We start from the raw sequence: 23,808 nt of genomic DNA on the forward strand, positions 1-23,808 counted from the left end.
AAAAGTACCAGTTCGGAACTAGCTCACCATTTTTTTCTGTCCGTTTCAAGGGTGCCGGAATGTGTCCACCCCGAACCGCTACTACGTGAGCTGGTTACTGAGGGAAGGGGAGCGAGGAAGACTCCGGCGGTGCGGGCAGGCTCAGCGGGAGGCCGGGGCTGGGTGCCCCGCCAGGAGCCCCAGCTCTCTCCACCCCGCCCCAGGGAGCCCGCAGTCCCTTCCCGCAGGTCACTGGGAAAGGAGAGCGCAAAGGGGAGGCAAACACAGGAGCAATAAAGGAAAACCGGCGCAGGGGGAGGTGCCTGACCTGGAGCACAGTCAATCTAACCTGGGGAAAATCAACCGCCCATCAGAAGCCTGTAAAGCCTGGCGCTGGTTATTCCCAATGAGCTCCCGGCCCCCCCCAAGCCCGAGAACACATAACTCCCGGGGAACAAAGCTCTCTCTCCTGCTCCGAGCCCACGCGCCCCTTTCATTCGTGTTCTCTCCCGCCCGGAGCACGCGACCGTGTGGGGCTAGTGGCCACCTGGGACCCCTGGGAGACAGTGCAGGCCCTGCCGGACTGGGGAGCAGAAACTCTGGGCACTGGCCTTTGCCTTGGCCCTGCTGAAGACACGGCTGGACTTTTCCCACAGTGGACGGGGAAAGATGGGACACTGAGAAGCCAGGAGGAACACTCCTCTGATACTACATCACAAATAAGCCACCCTGCAGGGATCCCATGCACAGTCTCCCATGCACGGATCCCCGAAATGCTTTTCTCGTAGTCCAGTGGAAGAGCCTGTTTCCCGCGGGCAACAAAACCAAATTACTGATCCCCCCCAAAAAGTGGGCTTTTTAGCAGTTGAAGAACTGGCTTCGTTTCCTGCATTTGGCCTATTTAAAATGACTGGCATTCTGCCATTTGCAACAACATGGATGGAACTTGAGGGCATTATGCTAAGTGACTAAGTCAGACAGAGAAAGACAAATACTGTATGATCTCACCTCTATGTGGAATCTAAAAAAGCTGAACTCAGAGAAACAGACAGTAGAATGGTGGTTACCAGGGGCTGGGGGTTGAGAGAATTGGGGAGATGTTGTTTAAGGTTACAAACTAGCAACTAGTAAATAAAGTTCTGGAGATCTAATGCCCAGCATAGAGATCATGTCAATAATACTGTACTATAAACTTCAAAGTTGCTAAGAGATGGGATCTTAATTGTTCTCACCACAAAAAAGAAATGATAATTATGTATTGTGATGGAGATTTTAGCTAACACTATGGTGGTAATCATATTGCAATATATAAATGTATCAAACCCACAGTTGTGTGTATCTTAAACTTTGCATAAGGTTATATGTCAACTGTATCTCAATTTTAATGAATAAAATAATAAGATGATTTGCATTTCTAAACATTGAAGTGGGGCATGTTCTGCATGTTCTTTGCCTGAGGATTTCTCTCTCTGTGTCTCTCTCTCTGTGTCTCTCTCACACACATACACACACACTCATTAGCTCTCTCCCTCTCTCAAAACCCTCAAAACTAAATCCATCCCTTTAATGACTGGCTGGTCACTTTGGTGACTACTGTAGAGCTCCAGTATGTTCTCACATGTGCTAAAGTGGGCTTTTAGGCCTCACGGTTCCAGTGTATAGATATGCTTACCAGAAACTGAGGTGTATTACTATTCCAGACAATACGTTTTGAAGGGGATGACCTTCATGGTGTGCCTGGGAGAACCAGGCAACGGGACAACCAGTTTTTCCATCAAAAATACTTACGAATGGAACATCCATCCTCAGATGATGAAATGAAAAAAGTGACCATACCCAGAGCATGCTTGGGTGTCACTCAGGGATGCTGTCCCCTCCATCTTATGCCTGCAGCGTCCAAACTGCTATCCCACACTAACTTTTTCCCTTAATCTTTTACATGCTGAGAAATCACTGTCACCAGACCCTGGAACACTAAAAGCAGGCTGTCAATAAAGAAGACCAGGCAAATATGAATTAATCCTGAGACCAGGGTAAAAGAAACCTTGGAAACAAAACAACTAGAAATATGGAGTTATGTAGCCCCTAGAGGAAATACTTTTAAAGACTATTAGAAAAAAATGCATGTAATACAATCTCCTCCTTTAACAGAACGGGAAATTAAAGCCAAGTGAAGATAAGAGAATTTTTCAAAGTCATAGGTGATAATCGAGAGAAGACCACCATACGGTTTTAAAACTATTAACCTGAAATATAAGTTCTTTACATCTAGGGAAATGGATGGAGATATTCCCACGTGTTTACCAGGTAGACGCTGCTTCCTGCCGACCACCCTTGACCTGATCCAGTCCTGTGGGGACTTGTTAGTACACTATTACCCTTCTCAGCTCCTGATTACCCTTCTAAGGATTACAGCATCACAGTTCATCCCTAAAATGATCAGGAATCTTTCTCTATCCTTAAACACACATAGATGATAACTATAACAACTAAATACCATAAACCTATGTGTTTCTTTTTGGAAAAGTGACCTTCCTCACCCATCCCCCCTTCGGGGGGGGGAACCCAAGTTCTCTGACAGAGTAGGAGAGAAGAAACATTAACAAAAACCATTAAGTGAGACACTGTGTTTGGGCCCCAGGACTAAGAGTGAATCATAGCTCACTCTGGGGGTATCCCAGGTCTTTCCTGATCCCTCCTGAGGGCATCTTCAGGGCCAGACTCTAGGGCCTCGCTGGGAAGGAGGCAAGAGGCAGTGACTGACTGGTAAGCAGGGTTGCAGACCTTGCCTGAGCTCAAGCAAAAAAATTAGTCTTTAGCACAAACTGTGACAAAGGTTGATGTTCTCTGGCTGAAGCAAAGGTGGACTGGGGGGCTGTGAACCCCACTCCCAAATCACCCTCCTACTCTCTGTCCCTGGGGCAGCCCCTCTGGAGCTGTTCGGGTTCGGATCCACTGGGGTTGACTTTTTAAAAATGCTGTTCATTTCCCAAATCAGCCCTGAGCCAGAGTACCTGCACCAGCTGAGGGGCCGCCAAAGGCTGCTGTCACAAAATGAAAATATCACCGACTACGACAAAGGTGTGCCAGCAGAGACTGCTACGAGGATGCCGCACTTCACTGTCAGCAATCCACCGGGGGACTCCAACAAGCCTGTGTTAGAACTTGCTTTGAATTTACACCCCATGGTGCCCTATCATTTTAAGCACATCATGAATTCAGATTGGTTATAATACTTTAGTAGCTTCTTACAACCTCACACTGTTTGGCACTTTATAATATTGCAAATACTGTCGCATTTAATCGTTCATTTGAGGCTGCAAGGGCAAAGTCTACTATTTCCATTTTATAGAAAAGGAGGTTGAGACCTAGAGAATGATCTGCTCAAAGCTGCACCGCTGACACCTGGTAGAGTGAGCAAAATCCACACCTTAACCCTGCGGTCCAGCGTTTATTACATACACCATTTAGAACTTTATCGGTTGGTAAAGATCTCAAAATTAACGGGGCTCGGGCAGCCGGATGACTGAGTTACGTAGTAGCTGGAGCTTTCAACACGAGAGTCTAGAGCTGAGTGCCTGGGAACGCAGGAGCACAATGCGGACTGGCACAGCTTTGCCGCGTCCCGTAACAGGTAGTCCCCTCCTCATTTACCCCACTGACTGCTCCGGGCCACCGTGATGTCACTGGGCACGAAGTTCCTGGAACGATAGTTCCAGGGCTAACTATTGTTTTACCTACAGAGAACACACTTGAGATGCACTTAGATACATATCAAGTTATTTTGGTGCGTACACAACATTCCTGATGCTTATTAAATGTCATTTGCAGCAAGCATTAAAGAGCATTTCCTGTGGACCCAATCTCTGACTCCGAGGGTCGCAAAATCGAAGTCAGACAACAATGGCTGGCCAACAAAACAAATGCAAGACAATAGAAGGCCAGCACTTTAAAGAGCAACTTCCCAGATTAAGCTGAGAAACTAATCAGAGTGGATCACAAAGAATTCTGTATAATGCCATTCACCACGACATTACTTACAAGAAAAAACTGGAAGCAGCCAAAACACTCATTAGGGGAAGGTAACTACGCACATTCCTGAACTGGAACTTTTTGTACTCATTAAAACCACGCATTTGGGGGGAAAAGACATTTAATGATGTGTAAAAATCTTAAAATAATATAAAAAAATGATCTAAAGTTATATCTATGATTTCATACTTACACACATATACGCAAAAGTATGTATACATTAACTTATGCTTGTATGCACAAATTTATGGATACATAAATGTAATAAATGCTATAATAGATGTAGATATATAAAATATACACATTTAGACAAAAAACAAATGTTTAGTTAATTCTGATAGATAAGAATATAGATGATTTTTATACTTTCTTGCATTTTCCAAATTTTCTACAATAAATATGCCCAACTTTTATAAATAGGAAAAAAAAGTGGGAGTTTAAAGGTATTTTTTAGAAACCTAAAATATTTCAGTTTCTTTAAAGCAAAATCTCATCTCTTCTTCCTAACCTCTGACTTTTCTTGTCTGTATTCTCTGCTACATTTTCTCCACCTCTCTGCTCACTAGTCCAAGGAAACCAAAGTAGGCCAGCAACTCCCAAGCGGGGAGGGATGGGCAGCTCTTCACCTGAGCTGGGCCCCTGACGCAGTGAGGCCCCACAGTGCATGAGTGCCCCAGGGAGGCCCCCACAGTGCACGAGCGCCCCAGGGAGGCCCCACACTGCACATGCGCCCCAGGGAGGCCCCACACTGCACGTGCGCCCCAGGGAGGCCCCCACACTGCACGTGCGCCCCAGGGAGGCCCCACAGTGCACGTGCGCCCCAGGGAGGCCCCACAGTGCACGTGCACCCCAGGGAGGCCCCACAGTGCATGTGCGCCCCAGGGAGGCCCCACAGTGCACGTGCGCCCCAGGGAGGCCCCCACACTGCACGTGCGCCCCAGGGAGGCCCCACAGTGCACGTGCGCCCCAGGGAGGCCCCACAGTGCACGTGCGCCCCAGGGAGGCCCCCACAGTGCACGTGCGCCGTAACACAGCATGACCAGCTCTGCAATCTACCCACCCGGACTCCTGACATAAAAGCTTAGAACTTGAGACGCCTGCAGTTTGCGTGGCTTTTGTAGAGAAGTACTCACACAGGGCTGCAGTAAATACAAAAATTTGCATTAAAGCGTCATTCAAGCTGGTACTATGACGACGCTAGAGTGAGAAAGTTCCAAGACAGAGGTGGCATTGCTATTGGTGATATTTAAGAAAATGTTCTTTAGCACATGTAAATTGGAAATACAGATTTTTAAACCTCTCTGCCAGTTGCCCAATAGGTAGAGGCCGTGTTGGTTATGTGGAACATCTACCCTTCTATCCAGGGCACTGGACGCAATGAAAACAGCCGGCTGGTCCCAGGCTAATGGAACCCCTGCTTCAAGTTCTTTGAGCTCTGTGAACAGTTCATTTTCCTATGATCCAAATCCACACCCTTGCCAGCTAATGGGCTGAAGATAGTCTGTGTCTGTGTACAGCTGAGGATAACTAACTCAAGTTCAGGGAGGACCTGGGGCTAACCTGGAGAAGGCACCGTACTACCAGGAAAACCAAGGTCACCAGGAATCTCTGATGCCGTCCAGCCTGAGAGAAGCAGGTTCTGAAAACCTCGAGGGTGAGGATTTTAAATGCACCTTTTATTTTCTAGGTGATCGTTTATCATAGATCTTAGAATAAGAGCAACCCTCAACATAGGGAATCTCCAATTTTTCAAATAGTAGACAAAAAGACAGGTTTGGGCCGTTTTTGGAGGGGGACATTGTGAATAACAAACTTTCAGGAATTTAGATGACATCATAATACATGCCATTTATATGTTTTAAAGCAATGAAATATATATCACACTACACCAACTTGATAATAATTAACCACTCTCTTCCTGGGAGCCCTGACTTCTCTTGGGTTCTGAGACACCATGCTCTCCCCTTGCCCTCCTGCCTCTCACATGGTTGCTTCTCAATTTCTTGCTGGCTACTCGTCCTCTCAGAACCTCTAAATGTTTGCTCTGTAGACTCAGCCCCAGGTTCTGTCTTCTCACTCCAAAATTGTGTTTCTCAATGATTTCCTCCCTTCCTGAGGTTTTAGGCACTAACTATGAATGAATGGTTTCCAAACTGATATCACCAGCACAGACTCAACCCCTTCAGCTTCACACCCAGAGAACAAGCCTTTGTCACTTTGGTATCTCATGGCATTTTAAGCCCAGTATGCAGCAGAGTGAACTCTTAAGCATTAGCACATTTCTGTTCTTGTTTCCTCCATCCTGGGAAATGCCCCTCAGATCCATCTACATTCTCAGCAAGACAGCTGGGAGCCACCTCTGACCACCTCTCTCTCACTCCACATCCAATCCATGACTAAACGCTGCCAATTCTAACTTGGAAACCATGCGATTAAGGTCCAACTGTTACTCTAACAACCAAGCGAAACCAAAGAAAATCCATAGTTGATGCATAAACACAAAAAGCTGCAAAATTTTGATGTAAAAAAAGAAAAGAATACAGAGTCCTTTCCTGAGTGGCTGCCCAGGGGACCCATGTACTAAAACTAAAACAAAACCCCCCAAACGAATGCCACTTTTGTTAACACACAGGAGCTTTAAAATGAAGTTTACAAGTCAGCTTCCAAAAGCTTCAGTTTATAATGGAGAAGCTAAAAGGCTAAACCAAAGGCCATTCGGATTAAATTCTACATTCAGAGATCAGGGGAACATGAAAGATGTCAGACATTAAATTATTATTACACACAAACACTGCAGTCTTCTCAAAGGACCAAAATGATGAACGGAGGTCACACGGCAGAGGGGTCTTCATGAAAAAATTAACACACACGGATGATGCTGGCATATATATCCCCGCCGTTTGTGATTCAACACAAAGCAATACCCCAGCTAGGGAAACACACTGACGTCAGTCCATGTGATTTTATCGTCTCTTTCCTTAAGCAGGAAGGGCAAGGTGTGTCATTGCTCAGGCCAACAATTGGCGGTTACACAAAGACTAAGGATTAAAATATAAAGCTGTGAGTGCAGCACAGAGTAAGGAAGATGGCATTCTCCACAATTTAGAGAAACTGGTTGATGAAATGCCTGAAATCACAGACCAGCTGCACTGTGAAATCATAACACCTGGACACACGCACCAGGTTCAGATCTGGTCCCGGTTCCCGTCCCTCTGAAGGTTTTAATAAAACCAGATGATTCCCAGGTGAGGCTCCCCCCAGGCTATGTGACTTGCTGATTTTAACCTACACAAAATGAAACCCTCCGGGGAAGACTTCACGGTGCTCTGAACCGAACACAGATTTTACGAGTCTAAGTTGATTTTGTTGAGATCTGCTTATCACTAGAAAAAATGAGTGGCCATCTCAGAGAGTCCTTTTGAGTAGAAAAAGGAAGTTTCTATCTTTTTAAAGAAAGAGTGGTTTGTGGGGCATCAGGAAACGTAAATCCTACTATGGCTGACAATCCACTTGCCATGACTCCGTGGACACACAATTTGCTTTGTTCTATCACCCAAATATAAAGAAGCAAGGGGATCACTTGTCTTGTACCATCACGTCTGCTCGGCCAAAGGTGGTCACTGCCTTGCTGAATGAACATTTTTATTCAAGATCCACAAAGCAGATTTAAAGTGTTTGGCAAATAATATTTCAAGCATGGAAAACCTGCTAAAGGCTTTGGAAAAGAGCAGAAACAAAGGCACTGTTGCATTCAGGGCTCTGGCCCCAGTCTCGCCTTATGCAAGGAAAATCTTCCACTGACACCCGAAGATCATTCATCTCTATTGCTACGCTGTTCCCACCAGCAAACTAAAATTCACGAGTAGCAGCTGTCCCCGTGTGCAGCACGCAAACCCGCGGGACCACAGGCGTCTGTGCAGAGGACGTCAGTGCCCGGTGTGCCCCGCGCCCAGCGCGCAGGCGGGCGCCCTGTCTGATGGCCACCCTCCCTCGGAAGGCAGCCTGCGGGCGAGCTCCGCAGTCAGAGCAGCGCCCGCAGCTCGAAGCCTCGCTCGCTGCTCGGAACAACCTCCGCCCTGTCCGCAGACCAGGCACCAAGGGAGAAGGAGCGCAGGGGACGCGGCACCCACACGACACCTGCCGAGTGGCGCGGGCAGGGGGGCAGCGGGGCGGCCGGGCGCCTCGGGGCAAGCCCGGCCTCGTCCGTAAAAGGAAACCCGGCCACGACTGAGACACGACCACAAAAATGGAAGGGATCAGAAAGGAAAAGACTGCCGACTGTACCACAAAAGAATGAAAGTCAAAAAATTCCATTAATCAAAAAGGAAAGTAACAAGAAAAAGCTCAAGGAGTTCACCACCACCAGATCAGTGTTATATAAAACGTTAACGGGTTTTCTTTAAGAAGAAAAAAGATAAATACGTATCTGTCAGCTATTGAATCTCCTGAAACCAATATAATAATGTATGTCAACTGTAATTGAAAAATAAAAATAATTTAAAATTTAAATTAATTTAAAAAAGTCAAATAGCAAAAGAAGAACAGTGACATTACAAAAGATGAATAAAACATGCACATCAAACGTACTAAGATATTCACCTCACACCTGTTATAATGGCTATTATCAAAGAGAAAAAATAATAAACGCTGGCAAGGAGTTAGAGGAAAGGGAGCCCCTGTGCACTACTGGCAGGAAAGTGAATTTTAGCTCAGTCACATCTTTGAAGACGGGACTGGTGAACAGAGCAGCAGCAAATACAGCGGTGACTAATGGTGTGTGTGTGCGTGTGTATTTTTCTAACTAGATATTAACCTAACAGGTTATGTGAACTTCTGAAAGATAGTTTCCTGTCTTTAAAAATTCCCAGAGTTGTCCAATAGGAAAGTGAAGTCCTTTTCCATCTTTTCTTCCAGGAACCCTCTTATAAATGAATCTAAATAATCTCCTGCAAATTCACAGTGAAACAGTTTTTGAAGACACAAACAGTTAAGTATTTTGGCCAATAGGGCAATATCTGCTCTTGGGACTTTAAAAGCCTAGAATCAGTAGGTCTCAGTTATTTATCTACATCTAGCCTGTGGCTTGTCCTCTATAAGCATAACTAATTCTAGAGCTCATACTTTTACCATTAGAATCCAATACAATATGGAAATAATATTGTGGTAGGCAGAATTTTTAAATGGTCTCCTCAAGATCCCTGTACCTGAGTTATTCAAGCAAATATATTTACATATATTCATAAGAATTTTTGGAAGGAGAAAGGAGAAACTTACTAATGTTTATTTCTGGGGAACAGGAAGGTAAGGAAATTAGCATGTAGCGATTTTATAATAAAATATGGCTCTGAAAATAAAACCAATAAAGAAAGCAAAATAATACCTGCATTAGTTTTCTATTGCTATGTAATAAATTACCCAAAATTCAGTGGCTTAAAAATGATAATCTATTTATTAATCTTATAGTTCTATGGGGCAGAAGTTCAAGTACACTTGACTTGTTTGAGCTCAGGAGGGCTCTTAAGGGATCATAAAGCCAAAATCAAAGAAAGGCAAAAAATCACAAGCTCCTAGTTCCCCAGGAACCCTCACCTAGTTTTTCTTCTCAGGGTATCGTGTGGCCAAAATCAAAGTATCAGCTGGGCTGGGCTGTTATCTGGAAACTGGGAAAGAATCTACTTCCAAGCTCATACAGGTTGTGGACAGATTGAGATCATTGAGGTTATAGAACTGAGGTCTCCATTTCATCCTGGCCGTCAGCCTGAGGCTGCTTTCAGCTTCTGGAAGCTGCCCTCTTCCATTTTCAGGCCCACAATTGCCACACCCAGTCATTCCCATGCTCACATCTCTAACTTCTCCTGTCTGTCATCAACCAGGGAAAACTCTCATTTAAAGGGCTCATATGATTGGGTCAAGCCTGCTTAAATAATCTCTGTATAAAAGGTTAGCTGACTTGAGACTTTAATTGTGTCTGCAGAATCCCTCCATATTAGTACCTGGAGGATGAACACAGGGGTGGGCAAAAGTAGGTTTCCAGTTGTGAGTACACAAAACACAGTTTATTCTTGGATTATGATTTGTTAATTATTGTATTAATTATTTGTATTACAACTGTAAACCTATTTTTCCCCACCCCTGTATATATGTGAGAGGAACTGCTTCACCACAACCTTGCTCTTGTTGGATTCTACCAATTTTTTAAAATTTTTGACACTGTGCTAGATGAACCTACCATCTCACTACCCTGGTTCACATTTCTCTCATGATTGCAATGAATCAACATTTCACACGTATTGTTGATCATTTTAGTTTTTTTCTGTGACATGTCATTTACATCTTTTGCCCATTTTTCTCTTGGTGCATTCATCAATTTTCACATTAATTTACACAAGCTCTTTCTATATTAAGGCAATCCCGATGTTTGTCAATTATAACCATAAAACATTTTCACACTTTTTATTTTGTTTATTATACAGAAATTCTCCTTTTGGGAGAGATACACTAGTCTTTTCCTTTGGGGCTTCTGGATTAAATTTCAGGTTTATAATCTTCCTGGAAATAGGAGCCCAGGATATTCTACTTTCTTTTTTTTTTTTAATGGGACTGTCCTGTTCACTATTCTTTGAGGAATCCCTGGCTTTCAACAAGCACTGCTTTGTTTGTGGAGATAAGCTGCAGAACACTGTGCCAGCATTCCCCTTCCTCGGGGCACTACTGATACATCTGCAGAAATAAACTTCTCATCTCTACTGAGTCACTGGATGGGTGTAACGTCATGTGTCAGTGATGAGTGGCCTGACTCGTATCATCCCTACCTAAGAAAAATAGAAAGTATAACTTTATCTTTTTGGGTCAATAATCACTGAGAGAAGGCAGTTTTTCTTCCTCTTGTTTTCATGGAGACATCTAAGAACCCTCGCCTGGCATATCAAACACATGACTGACCCCGAAGCTAGCAGCAGGAAGACAGAAAAGGCTTTAGGAGGGAGGAGGCATTCACATCATCAAGACATGAGGACTGGTCCTTTCCTTCATTTACATCTTCTCCTTTTTATACAGAAATAGGGATCTACCAGACTGTGATAAATGCCATTTCTCACAAAAAGTCTGACAGACGTCTGCAGCTTCTGAGTGAATAACAACCTGTTGGCTCCATAACATAAGGAAAAATACTCTCAGAACCCAAAAGAAAGGCTCCTCTAGGCCCACTTCTCTGATTAAATGCTAAAATGATGTTTGAAGGGAAAAGAATTCAAGCTAAGTCTACGCAGAGAAAAGAAAATAATTAAAAGGATCATTAAAGTCTTAGCCACATTTTCTCTAATCTCAAAATGAGACCTGAAGAAAATCGCAGTAATAAGAGACTAATCAAAAGGCACATAAAGTATGGTGCAATTACTACGGAACACTATAGAGAGGAGTAGGATTAAGTTTTTTAATCACTATCAAATTATATGTAACAAATAGAATTCATCATTCACTTAGTACCTAGTATACACCGTTGGGCACTGTGCTGGGGGAAAGTAAAGAGGGAAAAAAGAGAATTCCAGCCCCCAGTAAGGTATGTGGCCTTGCTTGACCCTCTGTCAGCACTCATCATATGACAATGATGTAATACATATCTCCACAGTATAAATGGTAACAACATAAATAGTTGTGCATGCATCATAAGTACAATATTACCAACTGCTTATCCCTCTCCCAGATTAAATCCCCCTCACACCTCTCAGGTAACTACTATCATGAACCTGGTCTTCAAAATTACCATGTTTTACTTTATACTCTTACTACAAACATCCACACACATATACATACATATTCATGTGCATATGTATGTGTGTATCCCTAAACAAAATATTCTGTGTAGCATCACGTTAGCCTTATATGAATGGTTTAAATAATATTCTTCTGTAACTGCTTTCGTTGCCCAATACTATTATTGAGTTTCACCCACGAAGATATGTGCTGGGCTAGTTCATTTTCTTCTATGTGCACAGTGCTCTGTGGATGACTATGCCCCAATTCATTTATCCATTTTCCAATTGATAAATATTTAGGTTGCTTCAAATGTTGAGCTATTACATAGAAGGCTGCTATAAGCAGTCTAGAACACGTCTTCTCATGCATCCATGTGCAAGTTTTACCCAGGAGTGGCATTTCTGATTTAGTGGTCTTGCTACAGTGTCAGATTTTTATCAATTTATCTTTTACCTTTTTTACTTTACCATCTTTTATTTATTACTATGAGTAAAAACAAAATTTTATTTCAAGGGGGCAACTACCTCTGTCTCTCTCTTCTCCCCAAAAATGTGACGGATAATGCTCACTCTCAAGTTGAGAGCCACGCCCTCAAGCAAAGGGACTTCCGAGGAAGAGTCACAGCCCTCCCTTCAAATATGAAATCAACAACATCTGAAAGTCCATCAGGGTTACGTTAGAGCTTTCACAATAGTATATGATGAAGGAAGAGCTCATCCTGTCAACCCATCGCTCTTCACATCCTGAAGACATCTTCCTAAAACACAGATCTCCCTCAAAATCCTTGAAAGGCACTCGGCGTCAACATTCCTTCTACTCTCTGCCTTTCATTTCTCTGTCCACCTTCATGTTCTCTTACAACCAAGCACACAACTCCCACGCTCTAGCCGTGCACTGGGAATTCCCTTCTCTCACCCCATTTCTACCCGTCAGCGTCTTGCATCTTTCAACATCTTGAGCAAGTAGTTCCTTCAAACTCTCCCAGACGTTCCTGGTTGGAATTAACCCTGCTCTTCTTTGCACCACCTTGGATAGAACTTTAAAACATACACACACACACACATCATACAAAGCAGTATTCATTGCACAGTTTTTGTAATATGGCTCTACCTTCCTTATAATTAGTACTTGAGCCCCAGGGCCACATCTCTCTTGAATCTTTACTGTCCTTACAATGGTTCTGGATGAAACAGATAATTATATATACCACCGACAGGTAAAACTTTAGAGAAACTAATGCACACATACATGAGGACACATTCTAGACTGCTTGTAGCAGCATTGTTTGCAATGGCATGTATATACACACACACACACACACACACACACACACACACACACACACACACACACACACACACACACATATACATACATATCAACTTTAGGGAGAAAAAAATGCTGGCTAGTTCTGATGGAGTATAGGACATGCAACCCCAAAATCTGTCGTCTAGGCATAATGAATGTTTTAAGCTGAAGGAATGTGAGGAAGGGTGTGTGCAGGAAGACGTGCCCTAGAGCAGGTCATAAAACCCTCCTGTGGAAGGTACTGTCTCTGGGCCTGGAGGAAAGAAACCTCCTTATCTGTAAAGATAAGGGGCCGAGAGGAATGTAAAGAATAGGCCTTGCTAAATTTCAGTTTGTCACAATTAGCTCATCGCCTTTGCCCTACCCCATTTTGGCACAACTTTCCACTCTTCGTCAAGCCTGGTATAAAAACACTCAGGTTTAAACATTTCTTTGGGTCTTCACTTCCTTATGAAGGCTCCCATGTCACATAAGTTGGGGTGCTTTCCTCTTGTCAATCTGTGTCTGGATTCCCAGGGGAGAACTTAAAAGGGTAGCGGGGGAAAAAATTTTTCTTCCCCGACAGTTCTTAACATGCATCCTCTCCATGCGACCCAACACGTCCGCGTTTCCCAAAGACAATCCTAACGTGCAAGCATGTCTTGCCTCATCCACAAATATAGAAACTGAGGAGGAAACAATTGAAAAAGGGCCCCACATAAAAAGAAATTCTCGATTTTGGAGTCCAAGTGCCGCAAGAGAGGATGGGGTTTGGGCTAACACCAGAAGGAACAGCTCAGTGATCGGCCAGCAGGAAAACCAAGCTAACAAGACCTGAAGACACACCTGAATTTCAAAACGCCTGCATTATTTTAAACAACCAGCAAACAGAAGTAAAACAAAACTCCAGGAAAGAGAGCTAATTACCCGTGTGAGCCGAGAGAGGCGAGTGTGGTCGAGGCAACGCTGGTGACTGTCCATTGCCTATCAAGCTCTTCCGGTTGCTTGTTCGGCAACTGTCAAAAGGAAAGGAAAAACAAAATTTTAAAAAAAGAATATAGCATTAAGTTGATAATGATAATAATAATAATAATAGTAATTCGGGCATATACAACACAGGCATAGACTAGAGGTTAAACAACCTGTCAGCTCACACTAGTACCAACATTTCTGCAAGTAGATACGCACTCACTAATATTTGAGGGGCGGCTGCCTCTTGAATATGAGAAAATATGAAGTATTCATGCAGTATAACAGCATCAATATTCCTCACCACCAGTGAAGTCATAATCAAATGCCTTCTTTCAGGTCCTGACTGCAAATGTGTGACATGCCACACATACAAGTGATAAATTAGGGATTCAAATCAGCAAACCACAGGTAGCATCTTTGTTGACATGAAATTTCTAATACAAAATTACATGCAATGAAGCGCAATGACATTAATCTTACAATGATGCACTAATTAAAAATCTAATTATTTAGACAAATTTCATATTTGTGCCTTTTGTCAATAGAACAGCCGATACCTAAGATAAATGTATTTCACTACTCAATTCATTTTTCATCATGTACACTGCATTCAGATTCCTAATTAAAGCAAATACTTTGGAATCATAGAAACAGATTCCAGTGTGTATGAAAATAACACTGCAGGCCTTTTTTTCACAGGCACACCACCTACTGTTTTTATCCTGATAACTCCATGAGTAGAAGTAAGTTGCCACCTATGGGCACAGGGCAACTATTTTTCCCTGTGTCTGCTATAGAAAGTTATAAATGGCTAATCTTCTTCCAAGTAACTTTCACAGGCCTCAAAGAATGAGACAAATGCAAAGCTGGTTGATGGCGAAGGGCATATTATTTTCACTTCATCCTCAGTTTATCAGCACCGATGCCAGAAACGGGTAAAAAGTGCATTCGCCTGTAGTAAGGCCCAGGGCGCTCCGACTCCACTCTCCTACACGGGAGCTGCCTCCGACCACCATTCAAGGTTTCCTGTGATGCTTTCTTAATTCAGAATATACCTCTGTGAGAGCAGGGTCTCGAAATAGGAATTTCCCCTGACTTCCAAATTAAGCATAGTGGATATATTGGACAGTTTGTATAAAATATGTGAAAGGAGCATTTCTAAATATGCAAATAATACATTTCAAAACCAAACACAATTTCTTTCGGCAATATTGACTTGCAGACCAATCCTCTTGCTTAGATGTTTGCTGCTTATCATCATTTGTCAACATTCCCATATTTATAATTTCTTAAGGTCAGGCCGCAGCACTTTATTTTCCTTACTGGAGCAATCCACAGCCCCTAGCATTATCTGTGAGTATAATTAAGATTGTGTTTACTCAGCCTTAAAGAAGCTGTTGAATAAGAATAGACCCTTGATGCTTAATTATGAAGGTGGATTGTTGTATTATCAACTCATCTATCAAGAACTGTATTCAACCTATTACATTCGTAATTATTAAATCAGATAGTGTGATTGTTTTAAAAAGAAACTGTATAATACATTTAGTGTTAATTCAAATTAATGTCTCATTTCATTTCAATACAGATATTTTGAGTATACCAACTTGCTGATGTAAATAAAAGAAATAAAAAACGATAGATTTATACCCTGGTAAGCTCAGCAAAGTTATTTGTTAATCTGAGCAAATTAATTGAAACAACAGTTAACTATCAAAAAATGGCCATTTGTATTATTTTTTATATTTAGTATTTGTTCTACATCATTTATGAAGATTTTCTCTTGACATTCAACTATTGTTTATATACGTAAATAAAATTAAAATGTAAATAAGCAGAAATAGTAACCTGATGAATATTTTAAATAGGAATATCAGTGAAATATGCTGACTTAAACCTAAAATTTAGAGACTATTTAACAAAAACTTTAAAAATTTGAATTTTCATTAAGAGATACAGAATGACTAGTACACTACCACAACAAGCAAAATAAATAGCCAACAACTTAAATTTATAACAGAGAAAACACAAACAAAAAAATTTAACATTTTTATCACTCATTTAAAAGTCTATCATAAAAGGATATAAAACTATTGCTTTCCAAAATGTGACTCAGAAAAATCTCAACAAGAAATGTCTAAACAAACCCTGCAAATGGAATATACTTGCTTGGTCAACACAAAAATATGAAAATATGAAAAAGCTTATATTACATTCATCCTATGTTTGCCTTCTCTCTATAAAGGTTTGTAATCTTTACAAATAAATGACTATAAATGCAACTTGGTGGAAAAAAAATAGGCTCCTTCACCTATGAACACATGAGCAAGTTAAAGGAAATTAGAAACAAACTGCTTCAGAATTTGAACAGTTTACACATTTAACGTACTGATAGTATGTTACACTGAACCTTAAATAACTGGCGTATCTTACTGACAAATGCTATATCAATCAGAGCTGAAAGTGTCTTCTCCAATCTCTACCTGGATCTTCAGCATGAAGCTAGAGCCAGTATTAAAAAGATAACAGACTTGGAACTTTCTTGAATCTCTCAACAATCAAACAGGAAGATGTTAAACATGAAATGCTCCTCGGTGTGGCCAAACAAGGCTATAAAATACAGGTCAAGACACCTTTCCATGTGTACACAAAATCTCTACCCTCAGAGAGTAGGGTCTTGACCTCACAAATGAATTTATTTGTTGCTAGCATTCTTAAGAGTAAAGGCGCATTTTACACTGTATTTAACCTCAAAATACCTAGATCTTGATATATAAATACCTTTAGAACCCTGGGACCCTACTAAGGTATTCTGTAGATCACTTTCCAAGTTGGGGGGAAGGGGCAGTCATTAAATCTCAATACTACCTATGTCTGATATCTCTGAGACTCACCTAATCTTATTGTTCTAGATGCCCAATTTCCAATAAATGAACTGAAATCTGCATTTAATCTCACAGTAAGAAAACTCCGGGTAGACAGGACCTATGAGTATTTACTACCTAGACTGCCTCAGCACCTGGCACTGCCCACATTAACAACGACACAGGTGCAAGATGCTGAGCTGACCTCTGCTGTCATTATTTATTCATCCAGGTATCACACTCTTTCCTGCTCATGAAAGGAGAAGCTTATGGCATCTAGCTCCTCAGGTGCTGGTGACTACACCATATGCATTTGATCCATGAAATGACAGAAGAGCAGGAACATCACCACTTGGACAAAGTCAAGGTCCCCTCCCTTTCACCAGCATGACTAAGTTGATTCAGCCTTGTTTTTTCTCTGGCAGTGTCACCTCCCTACCCCCCCCCAAAAATGATGCCCTACCAGGAACATTACGTCTACTGTAGCAGAAAGCTCTTAACTTTTAAAAAATGTATCCTCACCTAAGCATTTGAGCTTATACAGATTTATGTCCAGTTTTCAGTCTTAGGAACAAAGGCATATAATTCCCGAGTGAAACGGAAAGACAGTTATGAACTCACGTTTCAGCTCAAGTTCATCCCCCAAAGCATCCTTTCTGCTTCACCCTTTAAGGAGAGGTGGAAGCCCCTCCCCAGCCCACGGTCCCATCTGAAAGCCAAACGCAGGCGGATCTGCTTCCCACAAAGCACCTCCTCCTCCTCGGCTCTCCAGTTGAAGCAACACACGGTGACACCTACTCTGCCTGCGGATCACAGGCCCTGTTTGTTCTCTCAGTTTGGGAGGTGGCACAATGGTGGCACCCTTAGATTCTTTACTTGCAAAATCCCTTCTCTTAGAGAGGCAGGGAGAGAGTGAGAGAGAAACACTGATGTGAGAGGGAAAGAAACATGGATCAGTTGCCTTCTGCACGCCCCCCACTGGGGATGGAGCTCCCAATCTGGCCACGTGCCCTAACCGGGAATCACACTGACAACCTTCAGTGCACAGGACAACACCCAACCGACTGAGCCACACCAGCCAGCACAATGACAGTACTTTTTAGTAAGCAGGGCTGGCCGGCCCCTGAAGGCTGAGAGGCAAGGCAGGCAGAGACAGAACACCTGGTTAAGAACATCACAGCAGGACGGGCACTCGGGTGGAAATGCTGAGAGTGATCTGAGGCCACCAGAAGGAAGTGCTTTATTTGTCTGCACGGTTTCTTGGCTCAGGCAGCTGGAGTGAGGGCTGAAGGGCACCACTCCTGCCCCTCGAGTTCACTGTCCCATCCACCAAAGCAGTTTCACCATCCCCTAGCTACTGCCAGCAGTGCCTTCCTTCCGTTTGCGAGGAAGATGAAGAGCCGGACCGTGCATTTCACCACCTGAGTCAGGCCTGACTCCGCGTGAAGGACGAGGAGTCCACGCTGCTAGGCTGGGGACTGGGGACGGGCGGGGACGGGAATGCGGGGAATGCGCTTGGGTCCAAAGCACCCCGTTCTGTTTCCGCTCGGCCGTCTTTACCCTCAGGGCTCCTCAGCAAGGGCGAGCCGGGCCCGTAAGCGGTTCACATCTGGCTCTGTCGCATCTCTCCTGGCGCGAAAGCCTGCTAATTACCACAGCCAGGCCTGCAAGAGCCAGGAGGCCCACCGGGCAGTGGCCTGCAGCAACTGCTCCGAGTAGCTGAAATCCAGCTTAATTTTAAATTACATTCATTTGGAGACACGAATACCGATCATGTCTGATCATGGCAAGACAAGCCGAGGGGAGGGAACCCCAACAGGCAGTAATTTCTAACATTCATGGCTGACTTGAAAGGTCAACACTCATTATGGAATTTGCCTGACCGCGATGGAGGGGCAGCGATCACGCCGTGAGCTGCATAAGAACAGCCCCAGTAATTCTCAGAAGCTAGGCTATAATTTATTAATTCATCTTGATGAAAAATTTGATAAATTTGCACAGGAGACCAATTACAGACCAAAGCTTTACTGCACAGGAACATCTGCTAACTATTTCCGAATACCTTAATAGAATCTGAACATTTGAATATCCCTCGAACAGCGAGGAAGGCTGAAGTGGAGAGCTGGGCAAGCCCAGGAGCCAGAAGCTCTCCAGCCAATGTGGGGCCAGAGTGCATGCTATAAGCCAGGGGGGTTCTAGTTCCTTGTCTTTACAATGAAGGGGTTGGGCCAGATTAGAGAAACAGTTATATACTTTTTGGTCAATGAAATTCTTAAAATACAGAAAATATAGAAAAATAACCCAATAATTACCCCACCACCTGGAATGAACAACTGTATCATTTTATCACACATATATAATTTTATATATATATAAAGTTTATATATATTATACATTTAAATTTATATATTATATATTTATATAAATATATAAAAATTATAATATATATATATATATATATATACATAAATTTTATATATGTAAAATTTTCCACTCCCCAACTAGGCAGCTCCTAAAGGAACTGTGGCTTATAGCTTTCCCATCCATTGCTGGTACCTTAGCATTGATCCATGCATACCTATGAACAGCATCTGTGTACAGTATCACATATCAGGAAAAACTGGCAAACGCTTGGAACTGTGAGAAAGAGATGAATAGCTTTCCTTTTAGTGGCTTGTTAGGCTCTATAGTGGACCCCCAGGGAGATTATCAAGTCTATAAGAATATATATCTTTCATTATCTTTCTACTGACTAGGCTATTTAAAAACTCTATAGGGGCAGAAGTTAAGTTGTAGAAAACTGGTGGTAATGCAAATGATTCTTGTCCATAATAAATGTAAATTAACTTTGTATGGTACAGAAATAATCAATATCCACTCCACAGAAAGATGACCCCAAACAGTTAGTATCACTGTCCTACCAGATACGAATCAGTTTTGCATCTACTAGCAATTCTATTTCATCATTCCTGATTGAAAAATATACATATATGTTTGGTTTTCAAAATCTCCTTTGAACCTGTCTTAATAAGTTATCGCTACCCTCATTAATTAATAACTTAAATGAAATCTATGATACATGTTCATTTTGTACTTTTATGACAGCCATGCTTTTGGCTTTTGTATAAATTACATTTTTGCACACATTATACACTATAGATATTCTGAAACTTACTTTTTTTACGTAACATCATATTTTTGAGATTTAACCATGGCAACATAAAAATGGGTCTGGGTCTAATTCATTTCTTTTTTAGATTCATTTGAAACAAATTTTAGGATTTTAAATGTACTAAAATTATATATATATATATATATATATATATATATATATGTATACACACACACACACACACATATATACATATATATATGACATTTCTTTTTCCTTTTTGCAACATGAAATATGTAGGCCTTTGTGCATTTGCAAATGTGATAGCAACAGCCTTGAAAAATATCTCTGAGGCTGTATTTGAAAGAAAAAATATATTATGCAACAAAAAGCAAATCTTCCTTAAAATCTTCTTTGGACACTTTTCCCCCAAATCCTGCTCATTCCTTCAGAGGCTTTGCTAATAACTCCATTTCTGCCTTCGTACAACTGTCTTCTCCCAGAAACAGCTTTCTGCCTTTCTCATGTCAATCTATCTACTCTCTCTCTGTGCTTCTTAAGTCTACAGCTCTACCCCTTCCCCTGAACAGCACAAGGCCACTCCTGGCAGCTGGCTGGGCAAGCAGCAGGCCTCTTTAGGAGGCTGCAGAGAACAAAGCATTAGTATTTCTATCTCTGTGACATACTCTGTTACTTCTGTGAAGTTAAAGGCAATGCTGGCATCTTCACTATGGCCCATGAAATCAAGGCTCCATCGAGGCTTTCATTAATCCATTCAACAAATTACTTTTCTGAGTCCCTACTATATGGTAGGTACTGTTCCAAACAAACAAAACCCCTGCTGCCCTCAAGGGGCTCACATTCTGGAGGAGGAAACAGATAGTAAACACAATAAATTAGTCCAATTTATAGTATGGGAGATAGTGATGACATTTAAAATATTAGAGATGGCAATGGAGAAAAATAATTCAGAAAGTAGGACAGGGAATGTAGATGTGAGCAATCACAATTTTAAATAGGTGGTCAGGAAAGGCCCCACTGGGGAGGTGATACTTGAATAAGACCAGAAGGATGAGGGAGTGAGTATCCAGTAGGAGCAAAGGCCCTGAGGCAGGCGTGCTCAGGACAGCAAGCAGGCCAGTGTGGCAAGAGTGAAGTGGGCCAGAGGCGAACAGCAGAAGGGGACAGGGGAGAGCACAGGGCACAGATCTCTGGCAGCATGCAGGCCACAGTATGAGGACTGGCTTTCAGTCTCAGTGAAAAGGAAAGCCTTTGGAAGGTTTTGAACATAATCTGACTTTTAAGGGAAACTTTCTGGCTCCTAGACTGAAATAACCAAAGAAGGACATAGGGAGATCAGTGAGAACATTAAGTTGATGTGCATATCTAATCAGAGTCATCTCCCGTAATCCTACTTTATTATCTTTTTAAATATATCTTTATTGATTTCAGAGAGAGGAAAGGAGGAGAGAGATAGAAACATCAATGATGAGAGTCACTGATCGGCTGCCTCCTGCACGCCCCCTGCTGGGGATCGAGCCCGCAACCTGGGCATGTGCCCTGACTGGGAATCGAACCCCGATCACCTGGATTCTAGGTCGGGGCTCAACCACTGAGCCACGCCCGGCCGGGCCGTAATCCTACTTTAATATACAGTATTTTATTTTAAAATTAATTCATGCAAAAAATGGCCCCCAAATGCCAGGCAAGCATTACGCCTGTCCATGCCCTTTTGTACAGCCTCCCAAAACAGGGAAACAGCACTGCTGCTACCTGGCGACCAAGCCTGAGTGCTCTAGGCCTTTGCATGTTTGCATCACTGGAATGACCTAGTTCACAGGTACCCAGGGTTTGTAATTATGAATGCTTATTATTGATATTATTGGCTTGATACTTGAACTTAACTTTTCCATCAGTAGAAAAACTCCTTTTAAAAGATATTCTTTATAATGGAAATGAATGGTCGCTTATTTTCAGCTAGGAGCAAAAAATTTAGGCTAATTATATGCCTAGAGAAAGGGATAGGTCTCCAGGCTTTCAAAAATTCTGAGAAAAATCAATAGGAAAATATATATATATTACTATATACAATACTTCTTGGAATTGGATCTAATCTATTAAAATAAGCCTGTAGTGGGGTCTGGGTCAATTTTCTGTCTTCAAAGAGAAAAACAGAGGTGGCTGAACATACAGATAATAGCAAGACACTATTCAAGGTAAGAAATATTCTGGAACATCTATTCCTACGTACATAGTATTATTGGGGATAAGAAAATGAAGACAGCATTCTCAGAGTGTTTGAAGTATAAAAGGAGAGATAAGACTGATTCACAGATAAGGCAGAATCTGGAAGAGAGGTACAAACACAAATCTGTTGCCATCTAAAGTGTGAGATAAAATCTCCTTCAGCTTTGAAACACGTTCTCATAAATTATAAGCACTAGAACTTTATAGTATATACTATGCATGGCAAATTGTCCTTCCATCTCACAGGTCTTTCCTAAATAAGCTTTTAATTTCAGTGATCTACCTGACACACAAAAAACCATTTTTTTAAACCTATTTCTTCTTAGTTATTCCATTCTGTTGCAATTTCAAAGCGAGACATACTGACAGAGCTGTTTCCCCGTGGCTGGCACGGGGAGCTCGGATGTTGTATGTTAGCATGTGACTGATGGGTGGCTGACATTCACCAAGTTGCACCACCATGGTCCTGGCAGGCAGAGCACCCACCCTGCTGTGGTCCACCATTCATTCAGTAAACAACTGAAAATTCCACAGGGAGGTTGCAATCTAGAAGGGGGACAAAGATTATACTCTACATAATAGTGAATCTCTGTATACCCAGAAAAATACAGAAAATAAAAACAATTTGAATAGTCAGTAAATATTTTTAAATGACTAACTAAATATGGTCCTGCCTCTAGGAAGTTTATAATTTAACCTGGAAGACAAACAGTCTAATTTACAAGGCTAAGCTGACCCAAGATGGTACTGTAATATAGTCTAATGCTGTTAGATTGGACAAGGCCATATAAATCTGAGAAAACACACAGGGCCCACAGGTTTGTGGTGCTGGGTATATGGTGTGAAACACCTTACTGGGCAACCTATAAACACGTCATTCTGAATAAAATGAGAGCGGGATAATCAATGGAATTGAAAGAGGGACATAATACAATGGCCAAAGTCAAGCAGGAGTTGGAAGTGAGGTGAGACTACAGTAGCAGGCTAAGTTCAACTGATGAAAATGTTAGAAGTAAAAAGTAACTCAAGTGAGCAGGGCTTGAACACCTGTGAATATATATATATTTTGCAATTTACCTGCAACACAAATTACAAGAGGTACCAAGTCCGTATGCCTCCCAAGGAATCCTAAAACATTAGGGCAGGTTACTTATCTGAACAAGGACACTTAAGGGCGGATAGTCAATGAGGAGATGGCTTCTGGACCTACGCTTACTCAGACGAGCACACCAGGTCACACCCCACCTGAAACAGACATAACACAGTCTGTTCCTACTGGAGACGAGGGTGAGAAGAGTGCTGAGAAGCCAAGGTAATTAATTCTGATCTAATGGTTGAAAGGCATGTCCTTATATCTCGGGAAACGGAGTCCTTCAAAACTGTGGCCCAATCTGTCCTGGAAGCTAAAGAGCTGTCATCACTGCTGGGCTGACCTAGGGCTGGGCTATCGAGTGGCAATGAAGACAGCTGGGGGAGGGGGGAGGTGGTGGCCCCAATTTTAAAACTGGGTAAATGGTCAGAGTCAAACATCTATGAGACAGACACCCAAGCCTTTGGTTG

General features: G+C 42.2%; 1 protein-coding gene across 4 annotated transcripts in view; it reads right to left on the reverse strand.

Annotated features, from left to right (window-relative positions):
- MAST4 (microtubule associated serine/threonine kinase family member 4) overlaps nucleotides 1–23,808 on the reverse strand; it is a 291,926-nt gene that overhangs the window by 87,843 nt on the left and 180,275 nt on the right. For all 4 annotated transcript variants that reach the window (XM_081132099.1, XM_081132096.1, XM_081132098.1 and 1 more), the window contains one exon: nucleotides 13,981–14,069. In XM_081132099.1, the coding sequence (XP_080988225.1) occupies nucleotides 13,981–14,069 (89 nt within the window). The remainder of the gene's footprint in view (nucleotides 1–13,980; nucleotides 14,070–23,808) is intronic.

This window comes from Miniopterus schreibersii, assembly GCF_964146895.1.
Source record: "Miniopterus schreibersii genome assembly, chromosome: 3".
NCBI classification, from domain to species: Eukaryota; Metazoa; Chordata; class Mammalia; order Chiroptera; family Miniopteridae; genus Miniopterus; species Miniopterus schreibersii.